The sequence below is a fragment of the Equus quagga genome, chromosome 4 (genome assembly GCF_021613505.1).
Source record: "Equus quagga isolate Etosha38 chromosome 4, UCLA_HA_Equagga_1.0, whole genome shotgun sequence".
NCBI lineage: Eukaryota > Metazoa > Chordata > Mammalia > Perissodactyla > Equidae > Equus > Equus quagga.
In genome coordinates this window covers 101,065,266-101,082,760 of record NC_060270.1, presented here as the reverse complement: position 1 = coordinate 101,082,760, position 17,495 = coordinate 101,065,266, and the positions used below count along the sequence as shown (strand labels likewise).

The 17,495-nt window shown below is 40.9% G+C and overlaps 1 protein-coding gene across 2 annotated transcripts in view; it reads left to right on the top strand.

Moving 5' to 3' along the window:
• The window catches only part of PLA2R1 (phospholipase A2 receptor 1), a 105,528-nt gene that overhangs the window by 17,980 nt on the left and 70,053 nt on the right, over positions 1–17,495 (top strand). For both annotated transcript variants that reach the window (XM_046658995.1, XM_046658994.1), the window contains exons 2-4: positions 745–1,128; positions 3,619–3,792; positions 13,176–13,349. In XM_046658995.1, the coding sequence (XP_046514951.1) occupies positions 745–1,128; positions 3,619–3,792; positions 13,176–13,349 (732 nt within the window). The remainder of the gene's footprint in view (positions 1–744; positions 1,129–3,618; positions 3,793–13,175; positions 13,350–17,495) is intronic.

The window sequence follows — 17,495 nt, the reverse complement described above, 5'->3', positions numbered from 1 at the left end:
TCAAGACTCAAGGCAGCACTTCACTTCTATCCTTTGCGTTTTCTACAGGAATTGGATGGTATAAATTTTTTTTTTCCAGTGCCTCTTGATTCAGCTGCCATGTTCTTAATGTTCAGGCATTTGTCTGAAGAAAACCAAAGTGTCACCATACCTCTGGGCACCCAATGTCCCTCCCCTCTAGCCCTGAATATTATGACCAATCCCTGCTCTCTATCCAGTTGTGGTGAGCCCCTCTTCTGTCAGTACCATTCCCTAGTGGATTGACAGACAGCCCCTGTCACTGTTGGGCCACGGAGTCTTAGATCAGAGGTCTCCCAATAGCTCCAAGAAGCCCACTTATGCTTCTGTTTTGTGCAAATAAAGCCCTTCTGGCGGACCCACCCATCAACACCAGATCTATTCAAAATGGCTGTTGAGAGGCCAGCCAGGTGGCATAGTGGTTAAGTTTGCGTGCTCTGCAGACCTACGCACCGCTCATCAAGCCATGCTGTGGTGGCCTGTCGTCTCACATATAAAATAGAGGAAGATTGGTAGAGATGTTAGCTCAGGGACAATCTTCTTCAAGCAGAAAGAGGAAGATTTGCAACAGATATTAGCTCAGGGACAATCTTCCTCACCAAAAAAAAAAAGGGGGGGCTGTTTATTCTGACATATCACAGCTTAGACCTGCATACTGGGATCCTCCTGACATTAACTAATTATACATGAAAATTCCATACCATATCTTCTATTTTGCTGTTTCAGATAAAGGAATATTTGTTATCCAAAGTGAGGGCCTCGAGAAATGCATTCAAGCAGGCAAGTCTCTTCTGACCCTGGAGAACTGTAAGCCGCTGAGCAAGCACATGCTGTGGAAATGGGTTTCCAACCACCGCCTCTTTAACATAGGGGGCAGCGGCTGCCTGGGCCTGAATTTATCTAATCCAGAGCAGCCACTGAGCTTATATGAGTGTGACTCCACCCTTGTTTCCTTGAAGTGGCACTGTAACAGGAAGATGATCACCGGCCCGCTCCAGTACATGGTCCAAGTGAACCCTGACAACACGCTCGTGGCCTCTTGGAAGTATCTTCATAGGTGGATTTCCTACATGTCAGACAGTGGAGGCATTTGTGAATATCTGCACAAAGGTAAAAAAATAATTTAAACCAAAGTATTCGTGAAATAATGTATTTAGAAAGTTTGCCCATAAGTAAAGATTTGTAAAATATATTATATGAAAGAGGTACACACACCTGGAACCTCAGGGGACTTCTGCTAAATCCTTTTTAGTTGCTCACTTGCCTATTGTAAAGGAGTTACTGGAGTCCAGAAATGAACTTGCTAAATTCTGCTAAAGAAGCAGAACTTCAGGGCTGGCCCCATGGCCGAGGGTTAAGTTCTCGCGCTCCGCTGCAGGCGGCCCAGTGTTTCGTTGGTTCAAATCGTGGGCGCGGACATGGCACTGCTCATCAAACCACATTGAGGCAGCATCCCACATGCCACAACTAGAAGGACCCACAATGAAGCGTATACAACTATGTACCAGGGGGCTTTGGGGAGAAAAAGGAAAAAAATAAAATCTTTAAAAAAAAAAAGAAGCAGAACTTCTCAGGATGTAAAGATATTAGGAGAGAAAACACTTAAATAACTTTGGGAATCAATGGAAAGGAAAAGAAAGAGCAGGAGGACAAGAAGGGGAGAGAAAACAAAGGTGGAAGGAAAAGATCTTTGAAGTTAAAGACTTGTCAGGATGAATATAAGAACCATTTCTCTTATCGTAAAAACTCAGCCCCGAGTGTGGAGCGTGTCTGCAGGGCACCGCCATACCTCCTAGTGCCTGGCTGGCATCGATGTGATGGCCATGTTGTTGCGAGGCATTTGTTTTCCATCATCTGTAATATTTGGCATTTTTAAACAGAAAAAAAAAAAACAATGAAAGAAAGCAGCACAGTTAAATTCTGAAACCTCAAACTTTTTCTCAAGGTTTTGTTTTGTGGCTCCCTTCTTTTCTTTGTCCGTCCATTCATCTATCACACATTTATTGGGCACTGACTGTTTCTCAGGCACAGTGCTGGGCATTTGATGTGCAAAGACCAACAAGACAGATGTGGTCCCTGCTCTCATGGTGCTCTATAGAAGTTTGCCTTCATAAGAGCATATCTTTCTAAGATTCTATACCAGTCCTAGGGAGCAGAGCAAGGAACCCCTAAGATCTAAGGCAAGACTTTCTCTGGTACCTACAAGAAATAATTAAAAAGAAAGCCAAGCCATTTTCAGGACTCACTACAATAAAGCAAGTGCTACAAACCAGCTCTCTGAATAATCTACCTTCCTAAGGAATTAATTTTTCTTAATGCTAAACTTTCAGCCCTATACCCACACTCACAATGCCTGCAGGGGAAGACTGAGTGAAGGCAGGGGGTTGAAACAAGGGGATGTGTCCTAGACTATCTAACCTCTGGGGCTGAGACGTGAGCTCAGTCCAGCCCCTGCCAATTGTGGGAAAGGAGTGGGAATCTCCACAGCCCGCCCTTTTGCTCCAGGACCTATTGACTTAGTTGAGGGTGGCCCTCATCCTCTCACAATAGAAAGCCCCAGTTCAGTCATGAAAAGTTGTTGTTGTTTCCTGCTTAAGGCCGAGGATGACCGATTATTGAAACACTCTGAGAAAGCAGCCAGCAGACCACCTCGACACAGTCATCTCTCTCCTAGGCAGCTGCGGGGCTCCCCAGCTAGTCATCCCACTTCACCCTCTCCACTTGTAGGTTCTGTTCACCACACAGCATCCTGAGTGAGTCTTTAAAAATGGAAATCTGATCAGAGCACTTCCCTGATTCCACCCCTCATCGCATCTCTTTGCTCTTCCTCATTAACCCCGCACACGCTCCTGTTGCAGGTCCCTCGTATTCACTGTTCCTTCTGCCAGAACAACTTTCTAAAGACGTGCCCCGTCACTTGACCGAGTTCTTATTCAGAGAGGCCATCCCTAACCACCCTATCTAAAATAGTGCCCCCCCCCACCACACACACACACACACTCACAGTCATTCTGTCTTCTTGCCCTGCTTTGTCTTTCGTCATGGTACTTATCACTACCTGAAATTATACGTTTACTTGCATATTTGTTTTCTCTTTGTCGCTTCCCACTAGAATGGGAGCTCCCTGTGAAAGGGAACGTTTGCTGGTTTGTTCCCTCTTACATCCCCAGTGCTGGGCATATTAAACGCTCAATAGATATCTGTTGAATGAATACATTAATAAATGCCTATAAAACTCTTGAGGTTCAGATGCTGATGGCTGGTGTATTTGGGGATTAGAAGATATTTTAATGTAAAATCCCCATTTAATTTTCTTTTGCATCCATTCACAAATATGTATGCTACTGTAGCCATGCACCATAGTGAACAAACAAGTAGATAAGGATATAAACAGTTTATCAGCATGTGCTCTGATGCCAGCACTCAGCCTTGAACTTGTACATACTCTAGACAGTGAGTTCCTGAGGATTCCCTGTGATGGAGTGAGGGCCTGGCCTGTTGTAGGTTTTCAGTCAATAAAACAATGCATTTCCTATATGACAGTTTCCAAAAATAAAGCTGACGTAATACTTACTAGACTTTGTCCTTTCTTTCTCCTAGATTTGTATACAATCAAAGGGAACGCCCACGGGACACCGTGCATGTTTCCCTTCCTGTATAACCATCAGTGGCATCATGAATGCACCCAGGAAGGGCGGGAAGACAACTTACTGTGGTGCGCCACGACGAGCCGATATGAAAGAGACAAGAAGTGGGGATTTTGCCCAGATCCCAGTAAGAATAAAATCTAGTCTTCCCCGTATGTCATGAATGAATCAAGGATGATTAGAAAGCTATCTGTATCTAAAGAAAAGCACTGGGATTGACATATTGAAGTCTGAATAAGCACTCTGATTCTGTTTATCCAGATTTTGATTTTATGTTTGTTTTTGCCTTGAAAAAACAATCCTGATGTGTATTCCTTTTTTTCCTTACATTCAAAAGATGTTAATTAGCCATTCTTCTCTAAGCTCGTTGCATAAGGACGCTTTAACTGGAATCAGATCATAATAGTCTGTGATCTCATTAATCCCAGTTTCCAGGCAGAATACTTCAAAACAAACCTGAATGCATGTAAAGCTCAGTTACCCTTTCAGTCCACTTCCTCTTATGAGCTGCCTTAATTTCTCCACATCCAGGCTGCTTGTCTTGCCCACTGGCAAGTCCAGGCATCAGCTGGCCCCTTGATGGTCTTTCTAAAATCACAGTTGCCCTCATTATTTCTCGACAATGAGTTCTCATCTTTATTCCTTTTCCTTAGTACTCAATTTTTAGGTATAACCTTAAAGTCTTTTTGTCTTCTTAACTTGATTTTCAAGGTCCAGTGACAGCTGCAAAGTTCTAACTTTTTTTTTTCAGTTAGTAGTTTATTATTTTATTTAATTTTTATTGAGCTAAAAGGTTTCCAATGGTTCCTAAGTACGGGGGGATATTTATATATACCTTCTACTTTCTATATTCATTCTCCTTCACCTTGGTTCCTGAGAGTCAGTGAGCCTAGCTTTTGCAATCTCCTCATCCTCCACGCCTACCTTCCCTCCACATATATAATAAAATACAACAAATAAATGTGAAACAAAAGCAAATTGAAGAGATTAACTCCAAAGAATCTGATTTATAAGTTATTGTACAATTGTTTTCTAATCTAAGAGCCACTATGGCTCAGTGAATAAAAAAGAATATAGGCTTTGAAATTAGACAGACCAAGATTGGAGTTCTACTTCTTCTCAATGATGAGATCTTGAGTATCAGTTTCCTCACCGTAAAATGGAGATAATAACAGTATCTATTAAGGTTATTGAGAGGATGCAATTAGATGATACACCTAAGGCACTTATTAGAGTACTTGGTAAATAATAAACACTCACCAGGATTAGCTGTCATCATCATCATCATCATCATATCATCATCAAACCTAACTTATCCTTTTAACATGCACTTCTGAATCAAAGATCCTTCCTCTTTATTGTCTGTCAACAGCGTTAAGCTAGGTATAGTAGTGAATACCAAGTGTGGGAGGACTTAGGACCCTCCCTTCAAGGACTTGGCATCTAGATGAAACACAGGACAGACAGATTTGTTCTATAGCAGAAAATGCAGAGTGTATTTGATATGATGCTCTAGAATTACTTGGGGGAGAGTTAAAAATGCATATCCTGGCCCTTCTCCCAGAGATACAGCAGGTCCAGTGTGTGAGGCCCAAGCATCTGCATTTTTGACAAATGGCCCAGGTGATCCTGTTGCAGGTAATTCTTCATCAGACAATTAATAATATGCAGATAATTCTATGCATCTAAATACAGGGATGATATTAAGACATTTAACAACCAATATGATGTGGGCTATTGACCAATCCAGGTGGAGACCTTAACGTGGGTGTTAGGAGTCCTGGAGTCCCACTGCTGGTATTAACCCCTTAGCTGCTAGAATGTGAGGAAGGGCAAGGGGAGGTGCAGAGGAGACTGGGGCAACAAGGGGCACTCAAAGAGCTCAGGACAGGAGCTTTTGACCAATCAGCATGAAAGTATTCTCATCCTTTAATAACTGTCAGATTATCAGCCTTCTCCATCTGAATCTGAATGTACATATATAGGTGTATGTGCACGTAATCCCTACACTCCTTAGATTCTTGAATCAAATATCATGTTATTTGCATCTTCTCTTTCCATTTCCGTCTCTAATAGATGTCACTATTAAAAATAAATAAATCAATACTAATAAAATTAACATGTATTTCACATGGCCCCAATCTTAGGGACATTTTTTAAAACTACAGTATTCTCCTTGAGGTCCTGCAAAGAGCCCTGTCCCCATCCTCTGTCACTTTTCACCAATTATGGTTTCCCAGGTGGAAGCCTGGGTTTAGAGGTACTCGGGGCTTTGCACTCCCCAGACTATCTGTTTGTTCAGCTTCCTACGGCTTGGAAGCCTCCTCCGCTTGACAGCCTGCCACATTCCAGCTCTCCTGACCTTTACCACAACCAGCAGAGAGCATTTTTATTTGTGCAGTGCGAAATTACAGTTCCAGTTTTCTTCCTTTCTTGTTACTTTTGGTTCCTGGTGGCCAACATAGCACAAAATGATATGTCGGAGACTGAAATATGAGCAAGCTGATAGCTCTTTCCACGGGGTCAACAAATGGATAGGACAGAGAGGAATAAGTGGAATAAAGCATAGATTCGTACTTCTGTATCTCATCTTTCTTACGTGGAAGTTGTTTAGTACCTCAATGTAAAATGATGCTATCTTTTTTTAAAAAGTTGATTGTAAGTGAGCAAAATTTAAATTTAGTACTAAAAAACACATACACAAACACGATGGCAGTGAGGGATGCGATAAAACATCTGTCACTATAGATCTTCAGGGAAAAGGCCAATATATAGGAATCTTTCTGGGTTAGTTAGAGGAAATTCTGGGCCATGCTCGGTCACCCTGGTTGTGTGTCTTGCTTAGTTAGTTTGAGATATTTTTAGGATATCAACCTTTGTAACAATCTGACTGCCCTTAAACCTTATTCAGCTGATACCATTTTTATCAGTAACTTGAATGATACAGCAGAGCAGATTGGTACCAATATAGATGTATGACTGCCCACCTCACCAGAGCCTCCAACAGTGGTCAGCAATTTTATTATATCTCTCTTGTCATGATGCCTTCTCACTCCCCTCAAGGACCATGCCAACCTCTATATTCTCCGTTAACTTCCATCCCTTCTCTCCATTCTCTTTCTTGATTCTCACCAGATGACCTCAATTCCTGCCTCATAATGAAAACAGGATCCATCAGAGGGGAAGTTTTGACAACTTCCTGCTCCCTAACATTTAAGCCTACCTAGATCTGGACTCATCTTTTTTCCCTTCCATCCTGTACAATGGTGTTCCTCCTCCGACCCAAGGCAAATCTCCCCACCTGGACTCTAGAGCCTCCTGTTCAACCTTCTCCAACCTCTATCTCAGTGGTTCTCAAAGTGTGGTCCCCATTCTAGCAGCATCAGCATGGGCTTGCTAGAAATTCAAATTATCAGCCACACCCAAACAACTATATCAGAAATCCTAGAAGTACAGCCCTGCTGTCTGTTTTAACAAGCCTTCTCGGTGATTCCAATGCACACCATTCTACTGGATCCTTCTCATTAGCAGTGAAACCTGCTTGTCTGAAAATAACACCTTAAAAATAATACAACTTCTCATCCTTACTTCTGCCTCCTGAAAATGCGCCTCTCTCATCCCCTACATAGAGAGACTTCTCAAAAGAATTGTCTACCCCTTCGCATCTTGCTTTCACTCCTCAGTGCACTGTCACTGCTTGGTTCTATGATGGTGCATGCCTGACCTCTATTTCCACAAACTAGTCATTTCCACAAATATGCATTGAACACCTACTATGTGCCATGCACTCTGCTGGCTGCTGGGATCATAACGATGAATGTGAAAGATGAACGTCATAGTGTCTGCCCTGATGAAGTTCACATTCAAGTATAACACTCAAATTGATTTATAATTACAAGTTTTGATAGGTGATACTTTAAAAAAAACAAAAATGGTGTTCTAAGTGAGAAATCAAATGTAAATTTGAGAGACAAAGAAAGTTTTACTGAGGAAGTTGCATTTCAACTCTAGCCCAAGAGATGACTGGGTGTTATTAAGATGGAAAGTTGGGGGATGAGATGTCCATCCAGAGTTGTAGTGGTACAGCAGTGTACCAAGGAGGCAAGAGGAAGAAGCCATAGGAGTGGTCAGCACTCATATAGGCAATAAAAGGAGTTTATTGTTTGACTAGAACTAAAAAATAGTAATAAACCCAACTAAAGGTCATTCTGCTTTTGACTGACCACGCACATGAACTGGCAATTCTAAACAAGGTCCATGATAAAATACTCCCACCTGTCCAGGTTGACTGCCCTGCCACACACCCCCAGCATACCACTGGCCAAATGTCTGAAGTCTTTGAGGAGGGAAAGAGGTTTTTGCTGTCTAGGAAATACAGAGTGGCAATAGCACATGAGTGAAGGAGAGAGGAACAAGACACTCTGGAAAGGTAGGCAGAGGCCAACTCATGCAAGCAAGATAATTCAGAGTGTCCTAGAGGTAAGGATTTACCTAATTCCAAGTGTAAAAGAAATCCATAGAAGAGTCTTAAGCAGAAGACTGATTATGCTTTAAGATTTTTTTTTTTAAGATGGGGCCGGCCCAGTGGCGCAGCGGTTAAGTTCTCACGTTCCGCTTCTCGGCGGCCCGGGATTCGCTGGTTGGGATCCCGGGTGTGGACATGGCACTGCTTGGTACGCCATGCTGTGGTAGGCGTCCCACGTATAAAGTAGAGGAAGATGGGCATGATGTTAGCTCAGGGCCAGGCTTCCTCAGCAAAAAAGAAGAAGGCTGCCAGTAGTTAGCTCAGGGATAATCTTCCTCAAAAAAAAAAATTTTTTTTTAAAGATCACCGTGGCTTCATATGGTGAATGGCTTGGAAGGGAGCAAGAAGGAAATCCTCGAGATCAGTTATAAGGCTCCAGCAATAGTCTGGGCCAGAGATAGTGGTGACTTGGGCTAGGCGGCAGCAAGGAGGTTGGTAAAAAATGGATATATTGAAGATCTAATTTGGAGATAGACTGAACAGGACCTGGTTGTCAGGAACTCAACTGAGTTGGAGAAAGAGAGCTAAGCTATCAGGTGTCTGAGTAGCTGATTAAAGCTACAATCCTTTGAATATACCAAAAATCACTGAATTCTATACTTTAAATGGGTGAGTTATATGGTATGATAATTATATCTCAATAAGACTGTTACTTTTTTAAAAGAGTAGATGAGAGATGAGGAATTGGAGATAGTCTGTATATAAAAGTGTGTTTCATACTTTTTAAGAATGAGAGATGTTAGGCCATCTTTGAATGTATCTAGAAATGATCTAACAGAGAGCGGTTGAAGATGCAGGAAAGTCAAAGCAACTGGTGGAGTATGAGTGGTCTCTGAGAAGACAGAACGAAGTAGGGTCCAGATCATAGATGGACAGACTGGCCTTTGTAGATGTAAAGACAATTTCTCCGTAGGAGGGAAGGGGGAGAGGATAGTACAGATCCGGGAAGGTTGATAGGCTGGGTAATGGGAGAAAGAGGAGAAACTAGTCCACTGGCTGTGGACTTTCTCTCTGAAGAGGAGGAAGAAGGAGTGAGAGGTTTGCACAATAGAAAAGATGTGAAGTGGGCTTTGTGGCTGCTGGGAGAGCAAGCTTGTTAGAGAAAACTATCAATGTTTCCAGAGAGTATGGAGGTAGCTGATAATGAACTAATCAGAATGACTTTTCTTGGTAGTGGTCATCTGTTGGGTGCAGGCACAGAGAAGGCAGCCCCATAAAGTCACTAATGCGCTCAGTTTTCATCATATTCAAAGATTCAGCCACATGTAACAAAATTGACACCAACTCTTTCTTTGGGCTTCTGTGGCCCACACCTATCAGTTTTCCTCTTTCCTTTGTGACCATCACTTCTCAGCCTCCTCTGAGAGCATTCTTTTCTACCCAATAACCGTTAAATGCTGATGGGCAAGCTTGGAGAATACCATGAACAAGATGAATGTGGTACCCGCTCTCCTGATACATTTTATCAGGAGAAACAATCAAATAGCAATCACATAATGCATCATTTAATTTCCGTTGTGATCAGGGCTACCAAGGAACGTGTAAGGCAGTGGGAGTGTATGGCAAGAAGTCCTGACTCGGTCTGCCATCCCTTTTACCTGAGATTTGCCAACATAGCACTTTGCAGGAAGCAAATATTCAAACTATTTGCTGAGTATATGAAAGACCAAAGAGAGAGAAAAATGGTAAATTTGCAGCTTGGAGTTGCTCTAATAGTGGAAGAATTCACTTTTTAAAAAGAATTCAACAGTTTTAAAAAGTGGCAAGAAACAGCACAGCTGGGACAATGGCAAAGCCGTATTCTTAGGGAAGAAAAACAAGCCTCATTAATGGAGAAGAGGAATGGCTTATCTCACTCATAACCCACAATAAAATCAGAGCTGACATGAGTATACCTCAGTTCATTAAAAGAGAGGTGTATTTTGGGAGGGGAAAATCACCTATTTATAACTTCATGCAAAAGATCTTTCATCAAATAATATGAATACAAAGATATATCACACAGTTGCTTCCCTTAAGGAGCTCATATTATAGCAACCAAGGAGATAATATAAAGACAAGCAAAGGTGCAAAGAAATATGACAATATGATTCTAGCCCTTAGAATAGAAATTTTTAAGAATAATTAAACATACCTGACATCCCCGGCTTCAATGTTGCGTTTTCAGTGGCTTGGAAAGAGAGATTATATAAGAAGCAGCAAGAGAACTAATGGTAAATAAATGCGTACACCCCAGGCCAAGGTGGGCACCTGTGCCAGGTGGGTTCCCAGGGAGCAGTCTCTGAGGCAGAGAGGAACATGCAGGAGGTCTCCTGAGGAATGCTGTCAGGATCAAACACACGGAAGGAAGGGAAGAGGGCAAGACTGCACAGGATTGTCATGCGGGCCTGGCAACTCCTAGACTGACCTATGAGAGATCTCAAACTGGATTTCCCCTACTTGGGTAGAGAGGAGGGGCCTTATAGCCCTGCACTGACTAGTCATGGTTTTCCAGCTGCCCTTGGGAAGTGAAGGTGACATTGGGTGCTCTTAAGCCAAGGCAATCCTTGACGAAAGCTTAACGTTGAGAGGTGTCTGCTGGCAGTGGAGGAATAAGGCCTTCTGTCCTGAAGTGCCATCAGGATAGCCCATCGCAGCACCTGGGCCCAGGGTAGCATTTTCATTCCATTCGTCACTGTATAACCTTCAAATAAGATCCACGGAGTGCCGCACAGCCCACCTAGAGAAGCAGAGAGAGGACTTGTGGTCAGCCTGCATAGAAGTACAAATGCTTATATTTTAGTTAAAAGCAAATTTCAATAATGAATGAACTTACTTGTTAGGAGAATATGGGCATATTGCAAATATTTGGAGTTTCCTTTTGATTAACCTTGAGAATTGGCACAGATAATCTAAAACCAAGGAAAATTTAGCAAAACTGGGCTACATAACTTGCAGCACAGACAGGATCACTGTAAGTCTCTCATCTTAACTGTTTAATACATAGAATTCAGGCAGGTTACTAAAAAGGCTGTGTTTGCATAGCTTGATCTATGTCCAGTTGAACAGGCAGGACCAACTCTGGGCAAAAATGGAAATGAAATCAACTGAAGTGTCCTCCAGACCTTCTCTTATCATGTGCGTGGCTGTGGCTTGGCAGCTTCTAATGAGGACTTATCGTCCGATCTTTCTTCGCAGCAGGAGATGAGAGGCAGGTGCTCTACTCCCAGACATCCTCTCCCTGTATCTCCCTTTCTAATGTCCTACTATCTTCTAGTAGCCAAAGGCTACTCAGACCTACCCTCCTTGAGAATTTCTTCTTTTAAACCAGTGTTTCCCAGTATTTGCTTCATGGACCATCTGCTGAGAATCAGGAATATATTTAACATCCAGGTTTCTGAATCCCACCTCAGACCTACTGATTCAGAATCTCTGAGACCGAGAACGAGGCATCTGCACTTTTTCTAGAAGCCGGCTGAATGATTCCTATGCACACTGAAATTATGAACACTCCCCTCTCCTCCCTCATGGCCTCAGCTGTCACACTGGATGAACGGGGCTGAACTGATGTCTTATAATGCTTAGTGTTGTCCATCTCAGGGATGGCCTAGCATTTTAACCGAAGACCATCTTAAAGGACTCAGTGTCAATGGGGAAATTTCAGCTGCCAGGGCAAGGTGATTACTGATAATTTCCTCCTATCTTTCCCTTCCTTTCCTTCAGTTTTACGTGGTGACAACAGCCCTATATCTGCCCTCTTTCAATCTTGGATCCTTCTACACTATATTTGCCAGTCAGGAAACTCTATAGTCAACCTTAGATTTATATGTGGTTTAATAACTTCTGGTTAACTAACTCAGTTCTGGGGAAAGCACATGGCAAGCAGACGTGAAAACAAACTTTCCACGTTTCCAAGGGAACCATCTAACTAAGTATTATGGGAAAAACAAAACAAAAAAGATTTCATTGTCAAATAAGTTCAAGGTTTACTGAGTTAAAATTAAGCCGTTGCTTTACTTCAGAACTTCTCAGGGCCTTTAATATGCTAATGGATGTTATGAATTTTCCAGAGGAGGGTATATATGCGTTATATCCCAGAGTTTCTTGAGAAGCTCTTGAAGTTGTATTACACCATGGCCCACACTTTGGGAAAAGTTGTTCTAGGTTTTAGCAGATTGCCTGTCCATCAGTTATACTCATGCTGTAGCATGGTGCACATTTTCTACATTCTGAAGTTCCTTGGCTGAGTCTGATTTCAGGTAAATATTATGGCTGCTTAGTTCATCTTGGGTTTTGATTTAAAATTTTAACCAAAGCACCCAAACTAGGTCTTCATTTTCTGTTACTTCAATAAACTTCAAATTTCAGATACACATGTCATAGTTTATTAAATTTACTTTTAAGCTTACTGTGCAATCTTGGCCAATGTTTTACCAGTGGATTTCACTTCTCTTCCTTTTGGCTGAAAGAACTTTCTTAAACTAAATATCAGTGTTCCTGTTCTCAGTGTTTATTTGAAAACTTGTGTTCATTATACACTCATATTTCTACCATATCCCTTTTATTCCATCTAGCATTTTTGTATTTGAGGGGAAAAAAGCCTTTTGAAACAACATTAGATTCCATTTCAAATAAACATTTAAATTCACACAGCTTTCAGTATAAAACTCTAAATGATTGCTTTTTAAAGAACTCAGATGTTATTTCCCAAATATTTCACTTCATTGCCTTCTCAAAAATGGCTGCTATTATTTTCCCAGAAAGGATCAGAACCTTTTTATTGATAATTTCTTGAATTTCTTTTAAATCTCCAAAGAGTTTAACCATAAAGTGCCAATGGGATAACAATGCAGATTTCATCATAAAGGCCTAATCAAGAATTGATAAGGTACTGAAGTTTTAGAGGTTGCAAGTTGGAATCATTCCATTCAAATTCACCGCAAAAATGTATTGCTGTACAGATAAAATAAGGTTATAATTAATGTTTTAATGGATTTTATTTCCAGCATCCTCAGAGGTGGGTTGTGATGCTGTCTGGGAGAAGGATCCCAATTCACACATTTGCTACCAATTCAACCTGCTTTCCTCTCTCTCCTGGAATGAGGCACATTCTTCATGCCAGATTCAAGGAGGTGCTTTACTAAGTATTGCAGATGAGAATGAAGAAAATTTCATAAGGAGTAAGTAGTTGGATGATGCACATTGATATTGATACCATTAAAATGACTGTCATGAACAGTTATGTTCATGTATGCAAAGATGTATTCTGGAAAAAAAGTCCCTGGGAATATATTTTTCTTTTATTAACATGGGCCAAACTCCCACCCAGAAGCTTGACTTAAACGCTAGGCCATTCCATTTGCTACCTGGTCGTGTCTTCCTTATTTCCTCCCCTTGGGGAACAGAAGTTGAGCCCACCCCAAGGAACCCAGGAGAGTTTGCAGTTCTAGCAAGTGGATCTGGGAGACTTCTAAACTTAAGTACAACTTCCTGCTCTGCTGGAGATCTTAGCCATTCAGTTTCCATTAACAAATAATTGTGTCATTTATTAATTAAACAAAATCTTACCTGTAAGTCACTATGTGCAGGTACACAGCAGGCCTTCTGGTGAATGCCAAAGAACTTAAAATTTAGTTGGAAAAGCAAATGCACACACATTAACTAACAGCATAAAACAATAATATAAGATGTCTAAAGAGTTGTGCTAATGAGCTGGGTCTGTGTTCCACCTATCACCTAAACATTCCTCTTACTTCTCCTTTATCGACTAAATGTGTGTGTAGATGTGTACATATAGCTTGTTAAAAATTTTTGGAAACAACATTTGAAAGTGCCACAAAATTACCCACTTTCGTTCAAAGTTTCTGATGCTTTTTTTTCAAACTTTATTGCACATGTAGAACATGTTTATTCTAGAATGATTTTAAAATTTCAAGTGTACAGAAAGAAAAACAAAAGAAAAATCTCCCATAATTCCACAATCCAGAGATAACCACGTTTTCCTGGGAAAACATATAAATGCGTGCTTGCATACATACCTAGTGTCTATGGACATTGGTATTGAATAAAAACATGAGGCAGCTCTTGCACAGTGGTTATGAGCAGGGACCAGAGAGCCACCTGCCTGGGTTTGAATCCTGCCTCTACCACTTTCTAGCAGGGCTAAACAGGTTAGTGACTTAAGCTCTCTGTGCCTCAACTTCCCCCCTCTATCAAATGGAAATAATAATAATGCCTCCTTTTAGGGGGCGCAGATTACGTGTTATTGTGCAGGTGAAGTCTTAGAAAAGTGCCTGGCACACAAAATAAACACTCCATATATGTTAACCATTTAACAACAACTGTGCACACGGTTTAGTAATATGCTTATTTCATTTACCTGCATATAATGAACATCTGTCCATGTCTGTAAATGTAGATCTACATCATAATTTTTAATGGTTCCATAGTATTATGGGTTAGCAATAATATATTTATCCGATCTCCTACTATTAGGGATAGATAAATAAAATTATTTATTTTGTTTTTATTTATTTGTTGCTATTATAAACCACCTCTGCACGTACCTTTGTGCAAAGATCCCCAATTATTTCTCTATAAGTTTGTAGAAGTAGATTCATTGGGTGGGAGAGGAAGCACATTTTAAGGCTTTTGAGAGTCATTAACACCTTCCAGAGGGATTGTAACAAAGGCAGGAGCAGTGCATGCCTGTGCCTTTCCCCACAAACATGCAAAAGTGGGAAATTAATCACAGAAACTCATTTGAGTGAGTCATATTGTGGGAAAACACCCATTTTCAATATCATCATTAGCCTGTAATGGTTTTCATAGAAAATTTTGCACAGCATTTATGAATTAAAATGATCTAGACTGCTGGGATTTCTAATAAGAGGGTTTGGACTTACTCATCAGACTTCAATACGATGAAAGAAATCAGGTATGTCAGAGACTTTGATTTAAATACTACAGTTCTATGATTCAGACTTTGGGGATTGTTTAGGAAAACAGGAGTCTAGTCATATAGATGGAAGCCTATTCTCACCCAGGTTTTTTTTAATGATGAGAATAGAAGAGCTACTAAAACACCCAGAAAAAAAAAGTAACAAAATGGCAGTAAATACATATTTATCAATAGCTACTTTAAACGTCAATGGACTAAATGCTCCAATCAAATGCCATAGGGTGGCCAATCGGTTAAAAAAACAAGACCCATGTATATACTGCATACAAGAGACACACTTCAGATGTAAAGACACTCACAAACTGAAAGTGAAAGGATGGAAAAAGATATTCCATGCAAATGGCAAAGAAAAGAAAGTGGAGGTAGCGATACTTAGATCAGACAAAATAGTCTTTAGAACAAAAACTGTAACGAGAGACAAAGACGGGCACTATATAATGAGAATAGTCTACTGTTTCTTGCTAATCGCTGATGGACATTAGCTATGGTATAAGGAATTGTCTAAGCTGTCACGAATGCCAAGAAGTATCCAAAGGAATTTAGGTTCAAATTTGTTGTTATAGAATTGTGAGCCAGTTTAGTTGTAAAGCTTAATAGACTGTTTTGGTACATTTAAACACAGATTACAAATTACAAAATGATTTTGCATGTGTATTGTTAAAACAATTGCACAGAGGGTATTCAAAAGAACTCTAACATAAGAATACTTAATCTTTAAATATTTTAAGTAGATTATTTGAAAACATCACTTGGCACTTACCCTAATAGGAAATGTGGAAATTTCTCCTTCTTGTCAATCCTTCTCCCAGCCCACTTCCTGTCATCGCGATGCCCATTACATGATTTGATCAAATGGTGCTACTGAAAGGGCTAATCCAATCAACATTAGGAAGAGGTGGTGTTAATGTCACAGAAACCTGAAACGGCAGGGCCTAAGAATATTATGCTGTTTCTGTTTACAGATTTCTAGGGTCTCAAAATTGTAAAGCACCTTTTTCTCTTTCCTTAAGTGGGTTAAGTTCTTCCAGTTTTCCACAATTGTATTGAAATGCCCAATCACAGAGGATGCTGCAGCCTTGTTGTGTGAATTCACTAATCTTCATAACCTGGGTGACCATACAATCAATCATTCAAACCGAGACTCTTTTGAGAGTAAAAAGGATTGCGATTAATAATTATTCTGGAACTACCAGCATAAACTATTTTTCCAGGCGAACTGGGACATACAGCTCAGCCTATGTATAACTCTTATCTATCAGGGTCTCAGTCTCAGGCAGGGCCCCTGCATCTGGCTCAAAATAAATTGGGTTCCGAAGCAGATGAACCATAAGAGGACAATCTCTCTCTTATAGATTAAAAAATTAAATGGCAACATTTGAAAGTGTCACAAAATTAGTCATTTTCACTAAAAGTTTCTGACTCTGTTTTTTCCCCCACATTTTATAGCACAATTCATGTTTACTCTAGAATAATTTTTAAAATTCAGGTGCACAAAAAGAAAAACCAAAGGAAAGTTTTCCCTAATTCTATATTTTTAGTAACCATATTTTTCTGCACAAGCACGTCAATGCACATGTTTATATATAGCATTTATAACAAAAGTGGTGTTGAATTAGAACATGAGGATGTGTGGTGCAGTGGTTGGAGCAGGGGCCACAGAGCCAGCCTGCCAGGACACCTCCTCCACTCCAAGGTGAAGAAGCAGCCTCATGTGTCTGCATTGTGTTTGACCCTTACTTCCCAACCTGCCGTAGATCTCTGTGGATGCTCCTGTCCCTGGATTATGCTGCTCCTCTTGGCCAGACAACACCTACTGGATAGCCCCCTCCCTTCTCTGCTTGAGCATACCTTCTTTAAGTTGAAGACTTGCCTCCATTCACCAACAATATTTATCTGCTTTCCTCTTCATTGCCAGATCCCTAAAGAAAAGCTTCTTTAAATTGTTCCATTTTTTAACTGTGAAATATTTCAAAAATATTGACAAGTGCATAAAATTATATGTGCACACACATATACCCATTACACGGATTTAAGAGCATTTCTTCCCAGCCCCCTTGCTCAGGGTGCATCGTGGCCTCAGAGTACTGGAGTCTCGAGCCTCCAAGCTGAAGCCACAGGGCACACATGACAAGTGAGAGAAGACAAAAGGGCACTTTCTGGGAGTGACCCTGGACACTTCCTCCTTCTTCCTCTAAAAGCCCTAAGTGCATGAGCTCACACGAGTCAGATGGTCTCAGACTTGTGGCCACGCACCCTTGGATGCATTGATGAGCGTTGAAAGGCAGCATTTCTGGATGCTTAGGTTAAGCACTTCACAGCTGCTGTCAGAGAGGCTTTAGGAGACTGCTGAGTTTTTCAAGACAGC